The 12,866-nt window shown below is 37.5% G+C and overlaps 3 protein-coding genes across 5 annotated transcripts; all 3 read left to right on the forward strand.

Annotated features, from left to right (window-relative positions):
* The first annotated feature begins 67 nt into the window (after nucleotides 1-67).
* LOC138127298 (luciferin 4-monooxygenase-like) lies at nucleotides 68-2,650 on the forward strand. 3 transcript variants are annotated; one of them, XM_069043257.1, is made up of 7 exons: nucleotides 68-508; nucleotides 569-655; nucleotides 736-920; nucleotides 970-1,174; nucleotides 1,221-2,206; nucleotides 2,256-2,421; nucleotides 2,480-2,650. In XM_069043257.1, the coding sequence occupies exons 3-7, from the start codon at nucleotides 807-809 to the stop codon at nucleotides 2,587-2,589; spliced, it is 1,581 nt and encodes a 526-aa protein (XP_068899358.1). In that variant the 5' UTR covers nucleotides 68-508; nucleotides 569-655; nucleotides 736-806; the 3' UTR covers nucleotides 2,590-2,650. The 3 variants fall into 3 exon arrangements, with proteins under 3 accessions (XP_068899358.1, XP_068899357.1, XP_068899359.1); XM_069043256.1 differs by having other exon boundaries at nucleotides 569-920; XM_069043258.1 differs by having other exon boundaries at nucleotides 68-920.
* A 1,200-nt stretch (nucleotides 2,651-3,850) lies between these two features.
* Nucleotides 3,851-5,926, forward strand: LOC138126456 (luciferin 4-monooxygenase-like). The gene is made up of 5 exons (XM_069042227.1): nucleotides 3,851-4,179; nucleotides 4,229-4,433; nucleotides 4,478-5,463; nucleotides 5,513-5,678; nucleotides 5,737-5,926. The coding sequence occupies exons 1-5, from the start codon at nucleotides 4,066-4,068 to the stop codon at nucleotides 5,844-5,846; spliced, it is 1,581 nt and encodes a 526-aa protein (XP_068898328.1). The 5' UTR covers nucleotides 3,851-4,065; the 3' UTR covers nucleotides 5,847-5,926.
* A 2,987-nt stretch (nucleotides 5,927-8,913) lies between these two features.
* LOC138126538 (luciferin 4-monooxygenase-like) lies at nucleotides 8,914-10,886 on the forward strand. The gene is made up of 5 exons (XM_069042317.1): nucleotides 8,914-9,209; nucleotides 9,259-9,463; nucleotides 9,508-10,493; nucleotides 10,543-10,708; nucleotides 10,767-10,886. Exons 1-5 carry the CDS (start codon nucleotides 9,096-9,098, stop codon nucleotides 10,874-10,876), a joined length of 1,581 nt encoding a protein of 526 aa, XP_068898418.1. The 5' UTR covers nucleotides 8,914-9,095; the 3' UTR covers nucleotides 10,877-10,886.
* The last annotated feature ends 1,980 nt before the right edge of the window (nucleotides 10,887-12,866 follow it).

Here is a 12,866-nt window from a genome sequence, read left to right on the forward strand (position 1 = left end):
TTTCTAGTTGGTAGTGGTATTAGTGGTACTGCCTTAATACTCGTTCATCACACAAATTGTTTTCTTCTATACCTCCCTAGAAAGCATAGTTACCAGTGGGTGAAGGTTTCTCGTTTGTTCATTTCACTTTCGCTCATCGTTTTTCGCTCACTGTTTTTCACTCACGCATAATTGCAATTCGCCTCCCACGCTGCCACGCTGCTTGGTCCCTTTACATTCTTTGACTAAGTTCTACTAATTCCGCTCAAGAATCGGCTCCTGTCAACAGGTCGTCCGCATAAAAGTTGTTATTTCGCAAGCCCTTGGGAATGTTTGCGACTTATTGCGCCTAATTGCTTTAGACAGAGCGTTGCTATGAAACCCGTGGGTTTCGTACCAAAAGTTAGAGTTGTCAAAGCATATATGTTTATTGGCTCGATCACGTTGTTGCGTCAAAAAATTCATTGACAATATTTGTCATTTGGATGAATAAGAATATGCTGATACATCTTTATGATGTCGGTATTTAGTGCGTATTGGAATTTTCTAATTTCTATAACTGCAGAAAATAAATCCCACTGAATTGTAGGACTGCGACTATTTGTGGTTTTGGTCGAAACATCAAAGACTATCCACAGGCGAGTTGTGCTTGATTCCTTGACCACCGCATGGCGTGGTAGGTATATCGGGCACATTTTTAACTAACTCCATGTGATTTGATTGCAAATCCTCTTGGATAAATTTTGAATATTATAGAAGAAAAGAAATGGGTCAACTGTTTCGAATTTAAACTATAATCTCAATTGTGTAAAGATCGTCAACGCGCCATGAGTGATTTGGTGAAGATGGGACCTCCGGATAACCAAGAGCTTCCCAAAAAATCATTGGGAGCAATATATTTCGAGAGAATAAAGAAATGGAATGCCAACAGAGTCGTCCTAGTAAGAATCTTCGTAATGTTTTGAAATAATCGAAGCGATTTGATTTTAGATTGATTGGACAGGTGAGGAACTGACTTATGGACAACTCTTACAGTCGACTGTTAAATTAGCAACGCAAATGACCAAATTGGGAGTGAGGAAAGACGACGTTGTTACCATATTGTCTCCGAATAGTACGAAATTCATCTTGACAGTCCTTGCAGGATTTTTCATTGGGGCAAAAGTGAATTCACTCAATCCGGACTACACTCCAGGTATGGTTAAGTACACTTGAAAAGTTTGCCAAAATATTTTTTCCAGGCGAACTGAAGCATTTCTTTGAGGTTTGTCACCCAGTTTTGATCTTTTGCACAGCAAGGTCTTTAGGAAGTATTCTCGAGCTGAAAGATTGTTCCTCTGTTAACATCATTCTTTACGACACCGAAACTGTAGATGACGTCGAAAACTTTGACAAATTTGTAGAAGCGGGTACTTTTGATCCTGGATTTAGTCCCACCAAGCTCGACCCCAACGAAGACGTCGCTTTGATTTTGACCTCTTCGGGCACAACAGGCTTTCCAAAATGTGTCCAGCTAACTCACGCCAGCTTCAGAGTCACGATGATCTACACCAGAGATCCTTACTTCATTGACGTCAATGAAAACGAGAGGATTCTGGCGTTTCTTCCGTTTTTCCACATCTTAGGGCTCGGCAGCACTCTTGCTGGCATTCTATACGGAGCAAAATTAGTAATTCTGGAAAAATTCGTCCCCGAGCGCTTCTTGAGTCTCATCCAAAACCACAGAGTGACAAAACTGTTCGCAGTACCTCCTATTCTTCTGTTCTTGGTGAAGAGTCCTCTGGTGCAAAAATACGATTTGTCCTCTATCACCGACGTGCTTTGCGGATCAGCTACCGTGACCAAAGAGACAGAAGATTTGATAGAGGCGCAACTGAACATCCATTGTGTTCGACAAGTTTATGGTATGACAGAAATATGTGGAGCAGCTACCGTGATTCCTAAGAACTCGAAGAAACACGGATCTTGCGGACAAGTAGTAACGGGACAGCAGATTAAAATATGCGATCCTGAAACTGGTAAAGCTTTGGGTGCGGGTGAGGTTGGAGAGTTGAGGGTCAAAGGTGGTGGGGTGATGAAGGGTTATCTGGGTAAGGAGAAAGAAACTGAAGAGGCGTTCGACGAGGAAGGATATTTGAAAAGTGGTGACCTGGGATATTACGATGATGAAGGTTTCTTCTTTATTGTAGATCGTCTGAAAGAGATTATCAAGTACAAGGGTTTCCAAGTGAGTACAATTTTTTCGTGTAGAAAGAATAGTGTTCTTGTGTATCAAGGTTTCACCAGCTGAACTGGAAAGTCTTCTGATATCACATCCAGCAGTGAAAGACGTTGCAGTAATTGGAATGCCAGACGAGAGAGCAGGCGAATTACCTGTAGCGTTCGTGGTAAAGCAACCAAACGAAAATGTCACTGAAGAAGAGATTGTTCGTTACATTGCTGGTAATCTTGACACCAAAACCGTGTGTGATACTTCAAGTTTGGAGATGTTTTATTTCAGAACATGTTTCTGTCCAGAAGCGTCTCTCTGGAGGGGTTCGATTTATTGAGGAAATTCCAAAAAGTAGTAGTGGCAAAATTTTAAGAAAAAAATTAAAGGAACTACTATAAATAATTACGTGCAAGAATGCATTTTGATGTGTTTGTACTATTGTCGGAAGTTTCTTGAATAAAAAATATTTTCATTGAAATATGTTTATTTTGCAAAAGATATCAACATAATTTTACACACACAGTCACAATAATCTTTTTAGTTGGTAGTGGTACTAGTGGTACTGTCTTAACACTCGTTCATCACGCATTTTTTTTTCACTGTTGTGTTACGAATGTTAACGGCCCTAGGATATGAATTTGACAAGTGCGTCAGCACGAGTCGAATTCGAAAGCGCCGTTGACACGAGTAACACCAGCGCAAAAATGATCTGCATAACATTGACTACGAGTCGTATTTGGAGGACTAATTAATGAATCAAATTTCTTTCAGTTTTTCCAATTGCACACTTCAATTTGTTAGAAAATAATACACATTTCTGTGTTAGTTTTTCACTGCAAAAACAATTTTTGATGAAGATTTTCATTTGTTTAAAATATTCACCTCGATTATTAGTACAATAGTGACAGATGAATTAAATAGTCATTTTAATTGCATTATTTGCATATTTTACTGTTTTTATAGATCAAATTTTTTTTATCAATATTTACCATAATCTCATCTTAACTCTTCGCATTTAGTTTACCAGTTATGAATACTTTTAGCTTTTCTTGCTTTTGCACATGAGAAGCGTTTCGGGTCAACGAGATATCAAAATAATTACTGATCGTTTGATTTGACTGTAGAAAATTAAATTGTTGCAAAATTTAACACATTAGCTCATAAAAATGCCAATAAATATTAATAGGATATTTAATGAAAGTCAGTGGTATTAATTAAGTACTTATGACTTAAACGATATAGGTAAAAATAATTAAAGAAGTTTTTAGCATGTTTTGTAATGGGACAAGTGTTTATGTAGTTTGTTAAGCCAGAATTTACCTAACATTGTGTGTGGTGCAGAAGTTATCAAAACATCACGCAAAATTTATGTTAAAATAAGCGATCTTGTTTAGCCAGTTTTAATCAGGAGAAATTTTGGAAGGTGAGATTTTTTTTAACTTAATCTATAAGTCACGCGAAATTGGAAGATTTCAAGGTGCGTTTTTGCAAGTTTCTCGCAATTAAGCTATCTATCAAAAGTTGATAGACAATTTTACGGTCCACTGACGACAACATCATCTTTGACCATTACATTTATCTCACAAAGTGTTTTTATTGAAGAATCGGAATCATCTATTTTATTGTCCGCAAAACACTACACTTCTTAAAAAATATTCCAAAGAAATCACTCCTTAGTTTTTATTCTTTTATTTGTATGGGTCCTCATCACCAGAACATATAAGCAAATTGTCAGTTCGTCTAAGTAACTAAAACAGGGGAAAACGCAATTTTTCTCCACTTATGTACATAGTTGTTAACAAAAAAATTTAGTCTCTTGAGAGATAAGAATAGATCAATTATAATCTCAATTGTGTGAAGATCGTCAACGCGCCATGAGTGATTTGGTGAAAATGGGACCTCTGGATAACCAAGAGCTTCCCAAAAAATCATTGGGAGCTATATTTTTCGAGAAAATAAAGAAATGGGACGCCAACAGAGTCGCCATAGTAAGAATCTTCATAATGTTTTGAAACAATTGAAACGATTTGATTTTAGGTTGATTGGACAGGTGAAGAACTGAATTACGGACATCTCTTACAGTCGACTGTTAAATTAGCAACGCAAATGACCAAACTGGGAGTGAAGAAAGGCGACGTTATTACCATATTGTCCCCAAATAGTACAAAATTCATTTTGACAGTCCTTGCAGGATTTTACGTTGGGGCAAAAGTGAATTTACTCAATCCGGACTACACTCTAGGTATGGTCAATTAAACTTGAACACATCGTCAAAATATTTTTTAGGAGAACTGAAACATTTCTGTGAGGTTTGTCACCCAGTTTTGATCTTCTGCACAGCAAAGTCTTTAGAAAACGTTTTCGAGCTGAGAAATTGTGTTTCCGTTGACATCATTCTTTACGACACCGAAACTGTAGATGACGTCGAAAACTTTGACAAACTAATAGAAGCGTGTACTTTTGATCCCGGATTTAGTCCCACCAAGCTCGACCCCAAAGAAGACGTCGCTTTGATTTTGACCTCTTCAGGCACAACAGGCTTTCCAAAAAGTGTCCAGCTAACTCACGCCAGCTTGAGAGTCACGATGCTCTACAGCGGAGATCCTTACTTTCTGGATGTCAACGAAAACGAGAGGATTCTGTCGTTTCTTCCGTTTTTCCATATGTTTGGGATCGGCATTACTCTTGCGGGCATTCTGTACGGAGCAAAATTAGTAATTTTGGAAAAATTCGTTCCCGATCGCTTCTTGAGTCTGATCCAAAAGCACAGAATCACGAAATTGTACGCTGTACCTCCTATTCTTCTGTTCTTGGTGAAGAGTCCTCTGGTGCAAAAATATGATTTGTCGTCTATCACCGACGTGTTATGCGGAGCAGCTACCGTGACCAAAGAGACAGAAGATTTGGTAGAGGCGCAACTGAACATCCATTGTGTTCGACAAATTTATGGTATGACGGAAGTATCTGGAGGGGCTACTGTGATTCCTAAGAACTTGAAAAAACCCGGATCTTCGGGACAAGTTGTAACGGGACATCAGATTAAAATATGCGACCCTGAAAGTGGTAAAGCCTTGGGTGTGAATGAGGTTGGAGAGTTGAGAATCAAGGGTGATGGGGTGATGAAGGGTTATCTGAGTAAGGAGATAGAAACTGAAGAGGCGTTCGACGAGGAAGGATTTTTCAAAAGTGGTGATCTGGGATATTACGATGATGAAGGTTTCTTCTTTATTGTAGATCGCCTGAAAGAGATTATCAAGTATAAGGGTTTCCAAGTGAGTACAATTTATTGTTGTAGAAAAAATGGTGTTCTTCTGTATCTAGGTTTCACCAGCTGAACTGGAAAGTCTTCTGATACAACACCCAGCAGTGAAAGACGCTGGAGTAATTGGTATACCAGACGAGAAAGCAGGCGAACTACCTGTAGCGTTCGTGGTCAAGCAACCAAATCAAGATGTGACTGAAGAAGAGATTGTTTGCTACATTGCTGGTAATGTTGACACCATAACCATGTGTAATTCTTCGAAGTTAAAGATTTTTTATTTCAGAAAATGTTTCTGTCCAGAAGCGTCTCTCTGGAGGTGTTCGATTTATTGAAGAAATTCCAAAAAGTAGTAGTGGCAAAATTTTAAGAAAAAAATTAAAGGAACTGCTATAAATAATTACATGCAAGAATGCATTTTGATGTGTTTGTACTATTGTCGGAAGTTTCTTGAATAAAAAATATTTTCATTGAAATATGTTTATTTTAGTTTTTCTAGTTGGTTGTGGTACTATTGTACTACTCTCTTAACACTCGTTCATCACACAATTTTTTTTTCACTGTTGTGTTACCTTCGACTACCACATTTAAATTCAACAATTATCCCTATTTTCTCTTGAATTTAATAATGAAGAAATATTTACACAAGAATGAAACTTAATAAACGAAAGTTAGCTGCAATAAAACCGCATCCTGGTTATTTAAATACGAATAAGTAAAATAAAATACTTATTATGATTTCGCACCATTTATTTGCATGCAAAAATACCGAGTGACTATAAATGGTTGAAGGAAAATAGTGTATCGGCAACACTGATGCAGTTGGTAGTGCAAGTCTTCTCGTTCATCATCTGTCAATCATTTGTATTTAGGCTAGGTTAAGTCACGAAGTGCATTGTCGATTTAGATTTTTTTGACATTGTTTGAAATTTAAAAATTACGTGTGTCATGCCAACGATGTTGCCAACTAAAGATTTCAAATGTGTTACCAACATAACAAAATAATTGTCAATCATTTATAGTCACTCGGTAGTATCGAGTGTTCAAATGAAATCCTGGGCTGGGAAGGCGTTGGAAACCGTCAATTGTTGTGCTTTTTAAAGCGTAGATTAATTGGAGCATGTTGACAGCTAACCTAAAATTTAGAGCCAAAAAAATCTTTCTTTTTTTCTTTCTGTACAATGATTTATATTAAAAATAGAATAACTTAACGATTCCTATTCTTGAAGCAAATATCTACGGGCACCCTTTGCTGAAAACAAACATGTTCAATTATGTTACGATTAAACATAAACAAATGTCATTCGTGTCAAACGGCGGGAAATTCAAACTTTACACTGTTCTAAACGGTTTAATTTTTCCCACGCCTACTCAGCCCAGGATTTCATTTGAACGCGCGATAGATTATATCGTGTGTTCCAATAAAAACTCACTCGCAGTAAGCCATGACTATAGAGATAGATAGACTGGTCATGTCGATTTTAGGATCATTGGAAGTAGTTCATTTGTTACTTACAAATTTTCATCATATTTGTGACAGATAACCTATAAATTTACTTCTCTAGTTCATTTCACATCTGGTACTAAGACATACTTCACTTTTGTCATGGCTTGCTGCGAGTGAGTTTTTTGTGGAACACACGATATCATTAAGAGTAGAAGTAAGTTTTTTTGTGCTAAGGCCAGAGATTGAAGACCGAGACGAAGTCGAGGTCGTAATTGGTCGAAGCATAAAAACGTCTTCTATTCTGAATGATATAGAGCGTGCAAACCTTAACTGGAATAAAATTCGTAGCTTGGACATAGGAGATTTTTGTAAAAAAAACCCGAAACAGCTCAATTTTTGTTTTTCTAAGCTCCCGGAAGTGCGCAATTATTCCTAACTTTTTTCAAATGTACAGATATGTGGGTATGTCAAGTGACACCTTGTTTAAAAGGCCACTTCGCAAGGAATACATCGCACTATTGTTTCCTGTTTGCTGAAAAAATAAAGCCAATTTTATAAGTTGAACACCTTGAAGGTGTGTATTTAGTAGCCTTGATTGACTTTTGCCTTCTTGCCAAAGAAATGGGTAAAGAGAACTGCATCCGGATTTACCACCCGTTAGCCCAAGTACCATAAGCAAGATTGAGGTACGATACTGGAACTTGGGTCATGTAAGAGTTGTGCTCAGACAGCGAGAACCAACTGTTGGAGAAGATACTAGGCTAAGCGTGTTATTAACTCTTCAAAAAATCCGGTGATTCCAACCCGGCAATTGGCCCGTGTGAAATATAAACAATATTTTTTTCTATAATTGCTTTAAAGAACAACATTTTAAAATTCAAATGTTTGTAACAAATAAAGTATCAACGCCGCAGTGGCCAGGATTTAAACAACGTTGTGGAGGTGACTCGGCTAATCGCCTCATCACCTGGCAACGTCCTCGCATATTCTTCTCGTTATATTAATAACTATAATATCAGCAATTCATCATATTCATTTTAATTACATTCTTTGCATATTTTACTGTTTTTATGGATCAAATTTTTTTAATCAATATTTACCATAATCGCATCTTAACTCTTGGCATTTAGTTTACCAGTTAAGAATACTTTCAGCTTTTCTTGCTTTTGCACATGAGAAGCGTTTCAGGTCAACGAGATATCATAGCTATTTATGCACCAAGGGCGTTACAAGGATGATTACGCCCGGAGAACGATGAATCCAACTCGAGGGCTTTAGTCCGAGAGATGGATATTGTTCGATGGGCGTAATCATTCGGTGACGCCGTGGTGCATACAAAATTTTATTTTTCACTACGTGTTCTTTAAAAAAAAATGACATCTTTGCAATTATGAATTGATGAAGGCGTTATGTTTATTACGCACTCTTATTATGCCCCGGTTGTTATGGACATGTTTACGTATTTCGAATCTTAGGAGATATCATGCAATTATAGTAAAGTGAAAAATAAAAATAATTACTGATCGTTGCAAATAAATATTAACAGACTATTTAACGAAAGTCAGTGGTATTAATTATCACTCAAACGACAAAAATATAATTAAAGAAGTTGTTAGCATATTTTGTAATGGGACAAGTGTTTATGTAGTTTGCTAAGCGAGAATTTACTTAATATTGTGTGTGGGGCAGACGTTATCACAACATCACACAAAATTTATTTTAATCAGGAGAAATTTTGGAAGGTGGGGTGTATTTTTTTAAACTTAATCTATAAGTCACGCGAAATTGGAAGATTTCAAGGTGCGTTTTTGCAAGTTTCTCGCAATTAATCTATCTATCAAAAGTTGATAGACAATTTTACGATCCACTGACGACAACATCATCTTTGACCATTACATTTATCTCACAAAGTGTTTTTATTGAAGAATCGGAACCATCTATTTTATTGTCCGCAAAACACTACACTTCTTAAAAAAATATTCCAAAGAAATCACTCCTTAGTTTTTATTCTTTTATTTGTATGGGTCCTCATCACCAGAACATATAAGCAGGTTGTCAATTCGTGTAACTGAAACAGGAGAAAACGCAATTTTTCTCCATTTATGTACATATGTAGTTGTTAAGAAAAAAATTTAGTCTCTTGAGAGATAAGAATAGATCAATTATAATCTCAATTGTGTGAAGACTGTCAACGCGCCATGAGTGATTTGGTGAAAATGGGACCTCCGGATAACCAAGAGCTTCCCAAAAAATCTTTGGGAGTCATATATTTCGAGAAAATAAAGAAATGGAACGCCAACAGAGTCGCCATAGTAAGAATCTTCACAAAGTTTTGAAATAATCGAAACGATTTGATTTTAGGTTGATTGGACAGGTGAAGAACTGAATTACGGACATCTCTTACAGTCGACTGTTAAATTAGCAACGCAAATGACCAAATTGGGAGTGAAGAAAGGCGACGTTATTACCATATTGTCCCCAAATAGTACGAAATTCATCTTAACAGTCCTTGCAGGATTTTACATTGGGGCAAAAGTGAATTCACTCAATCCGGACTACACTCCAGGTATGGTCAAGGAAATTTTAACACTTCGCCAACTTTTTTTTTAGGAGAACTGAAGCATTTCTTTGAGATTTGTCACCCAGTTTTGATCTTCTGCACAGCAAAGTCTTTAGAAAACGTTCTCGAGCTCAAAAATTGTTTTCCCGTTGACATCATTCTTTACGACACCGAAACTGTAGATGAGGCCGAAAACTTTGACAAACTAATAGAAGGGGGTACTTTTGATCCCGGATTTAGTCCCACCAAACTCGACCCCAAAGAAGACGTCGCTTTAATTTTGACCTCTTCGGGCACAACAGGCTTTCCAAAAAGTGTCCAGCTAACTCACGCCAGCTTGAGAGTCACGATGCTCTACGGCGGAGATCGTTACTTTCTGGATGTCAACGAAAACGAGAGGATTCTGGCGTTTCTTCCGTTTTTCCATATCTTTGGGATCGGCCTTACTCTTGCGGGCATTCTGTACGGAGCAAAATTAGTAATTTTGGAAAAATTCGTCCCCGATCGCTTCTTGAATCTGATCCAAAAGCACAGAATCACGACACTGTACGCTGTACCTCCTATTCTTCTGTTCTTGGTGAAGAGTCCTCTGGTGCAAAAATATGATTTGTCGTCTATCACCGACGTGTTATGCGGAGCTGCTACCGTGACCAAAGAAACAGAAGATTTGGTAGAGGCGCAGCTGAAGATTAATTGTGTTCGACAAATTTATGGTATGACGGAAGTATCTGGAGGGGCTACTGTGATTCCTAAGAACTCGAAGAAACATGGATCTTCGGGACAAGTTATAATGGGACATCAGATTAAAATATGCGACCCAGAAAGTGGTAAAGTTTTGGGTGTAAATGAGGTTGGAGAGTTGAGGGTCAAAGGTGATGGGGTGATGAAGGGTTATCTGGGCAATGACAAAGAAACTGAAGAGGCGTTCGACGAGGAAGGATTTTTCAAAAGTGGTGATCTGGGATATTACGATGATGAAGGTTTCTTCTTTATTGTAGATCGTCTGAAAGAGATTATCAAGTATAAGGGTTTCCAAGTGAGTACAATTTATTGTTGTAGAAAAAATAGTGTTCTTCTGTATCTAGGTTTCACCAGCTGAACTGGAGAGTCTTCTGATACAACACCCAGCAGTGAAAGACGCTGGAGTAATTGGTATACCAGACGAGAAAGCAGGCGAACTGCCTGTGGCGTTCGTGGTCAAGCAACCAAATCAAGATGTGACCGAAGAAGAGATTGTTCGTTACATTGCTGGTAAAGTTGACACCATAACTATGTGTCATTCTTCAAGGTTAGAGATTTTATATTTCAGAAAATGTTTCTGTCCAGAAGCGTCTCTCTGGAGGGGTTCGATTTATTGAGGAAATTCCAAAAGGTAGTAGTGGCAAAATTTTAAGGAGAAAATTAAAGGAACTGTTATAAATAATTATGCCAGAGGTTTCTCCAATAAAGAATATTTTCATTGAAACAAATTTATTTGTAAAGGGAGCAACATAATTTTTTGCATATCGTAATGAAAGTGGCACTTTTTTATACGCAAAATCGTAGTGAAAGTAGCACTTTTTTACACGAAAAGTCGTAATGAAAGTAGTACTTTTTTGCATCATTTTATTCCACTGTCACTGAGGTTTTGTTCAGTGGCGTATCGTTAGCGTTCTGAAATAATAATAATAATATTAATAGCTGGGGGCACGGTAAATACGCTTTTATTTGAATTATGTATTATGATATATTCAGTATTCACCCTTGGAAAAGAAGAAAAGAACTGATTTTAATGTAATACAAAACAACACAGAAATCACGAAACACAACGAAACGAATACTGCCAATGGAAATCACAAAAGAGCACTAACGTACGCCTCTGATGCAGAATGGCCGGTCAACGGTTCATACCTTCCTAACCCTAATTTTGAATAATGGATTCGACTAACGTATTCCGTCTGCTGCGCAACTTTATTGGTGTGTTCTCCTTAAAGTGTTTTCACTCTACATTTAAATTTGCAGAGCAGGTAGCCACCTACCCCACGCCAAGGGTTGGAAAACCTACCTGCCTGCAAACCTTCTCCAGCAACCTTTTATGACCGTAAACGTCCTTGAACGGCCCATCGGGTATCGCATCGCTTTGGCGCCAGTGGCGTTCGTTTAACCTTACCCACAAGGTGTTAAGTAAGCGTTTTTATGTTACATTGTTACAATAAATGCACCAGTGCTCCCCGTCTCTTTTGGACGATACGTCACTGGGATAATCCTCACCCATCACCCTTGTCTAGCAACCTTTTATGGTTGCCCATGATTTGGCGGGTGGCATTACCTTTTCAAACTGACCTTCCTTCCTCTCCTTTTATCTTCCTTGTTTTACACACAACAAGTAAAACCCAGGTTTGGTTTTGACTGAAATATTCCGTCCTCATCCTTAAGGATGAACTGGAGTAACATTGAAAAATGGCGATAATTGCTCAAAATTGGTACAATAGTCTTTCTATCCATGCTAAAGTACTGTGCCAAATTTTAAAAAAATTGATCGAAGAATTTTAAAGTTATTGCCTTTTAAATTTTCGGGATATTTTACACGCTTTCTTATGAGAAATCGATCAATGCTCGTATATAAATTGATAAAAAACATATTTCAAAATGGCCAATTTTTCTTAAAAATTCCACACATCAAGTATCGATATCGTAGAATTTTCTAATGAATTTACAAAAAAAGTTGGTCGAGGATTTTTCATGTATCGCTAATTATATGTGGAAAAACACGGTTTTTTACACTTATATCGCACGTTTTACTACAGTTACGTTATAGTATATTAAGTATAAAGAACGGTAATGACAATGTACGGATCGAAGACAATTGTTTGGAGGAGGAGCTTGCGACGACTCCAATATTGTCTGAGATCCGTACATTGTCATTAACGTTCGTCATGCTTATGAGATTTTTTGCGCGATTGAATATTTATTACAAAACATTCCTAACTAGAATGCAATGCGATACGACGCCCTTCACATCGTGTTGCCACAATGTCGATTTTTGTATCGCGTTTCTAAGGCAATCTGCAAACAACTACCGCCATTGCAGTTTTTGTGCGCAAATATCGCCAGTTGTGTTGAAAAACAAGCAGTAAAATGAGTGATATTAGTGATTCCGAAAACGAAGTGGATATTGTAGAAGAAACTTTGAATGTGGGGTGCGTCACAAATAAAGAATTTTTGAAACTAACGACCTCAACGTGTAATTAAGAAGACAAGGAAAATGTGTGGTATGAAAATTTTGATAATACTAATGTCGCAGCAAGTTCACTAATATTATTTCATTGCAGCGGCAAGGAATGCCGACCACAAGAGCCGTGTGAGTTTCCAGAAAGTGCTAACATCTTGTTTTCGAAACCAACGATCTCAGTGTGTAATCAAGAAGACA

This window comes from Tenebrio molitor, chromosome 3 (genome assembly GCF_963966145.1).
Source record: "Tenebrio molitor chromosome 3, icTenMoli1.1, whole genome shotgun sequence".
Taxonomy (NCBI): domain Eukaryota; kingdom Metazoa; phylum Arthropoda; class Insecta; order Coleoptera; family Tenebrionidae; genus Tenebrio; species Tenebrio molitor.

Coding starts and splice junctions, on each gene's coding strand:
- LOC138127298 (XM_069043258.1), top strand. CDS start 807: ATGAGTGATTTGGTGAAGATGGGACCTCCGGATAACCAAGAGCTTCCC. Junction 921..969: donor ATGCCAACAGAGTCGTCCTA/GTAAGAATCTTC, acceptor ATTTGATTTTAG/ATTGATTGGACAGGTGAGGA. Junction 1,175..1,220: donor CAATCCGGACTACACTCCAG/GTATGGTTAAGT, acceptor TATTTTTTCCAG/GCGAACTGAAGCATTTCTTT.
- LOC138126456 (XM_069042227.1), top strand. CDS start 4,066: ATGAGTGATTTGGTGAAAATGGGACCTCTGGATAACCAAGAGCTTCCC. Junction 4,434..4,477: donor CAATCCGGACTACACTCTAG/GTATGGTCAATT, acceptor AATATTTTTTAG/GAGAACTGAAACATTTCTGT. Junction 5,464..5,512: donor TCAAGTATAAGGGTTTCCAA/GTGAGTACAATT, acceptor TTCTGTATCTAG/GTTTCACCAGCTGAACTGGA.
- LOC138126538 (XM_069042317.1), top strand. CDS start 9,096: ATGAGTGATTTGGTGAAAATGGGACCTCCGGATAACCAAGAGCTTCCC. Junction 9,210..9,258: donor ACGCCAACAGAGTCGCCATA/GTAAGAATCTTC, acceptor ATTTGATTTTAG/GTTGATTGGACAGGTGAAGA. Junction 10,494..10,542: donor TCAAGTATAAGGGTTTCCAA/GTGAGTACAATT, acceptor TTCTGTATCTAG/GTTTCACCAGCTGAACTGGA.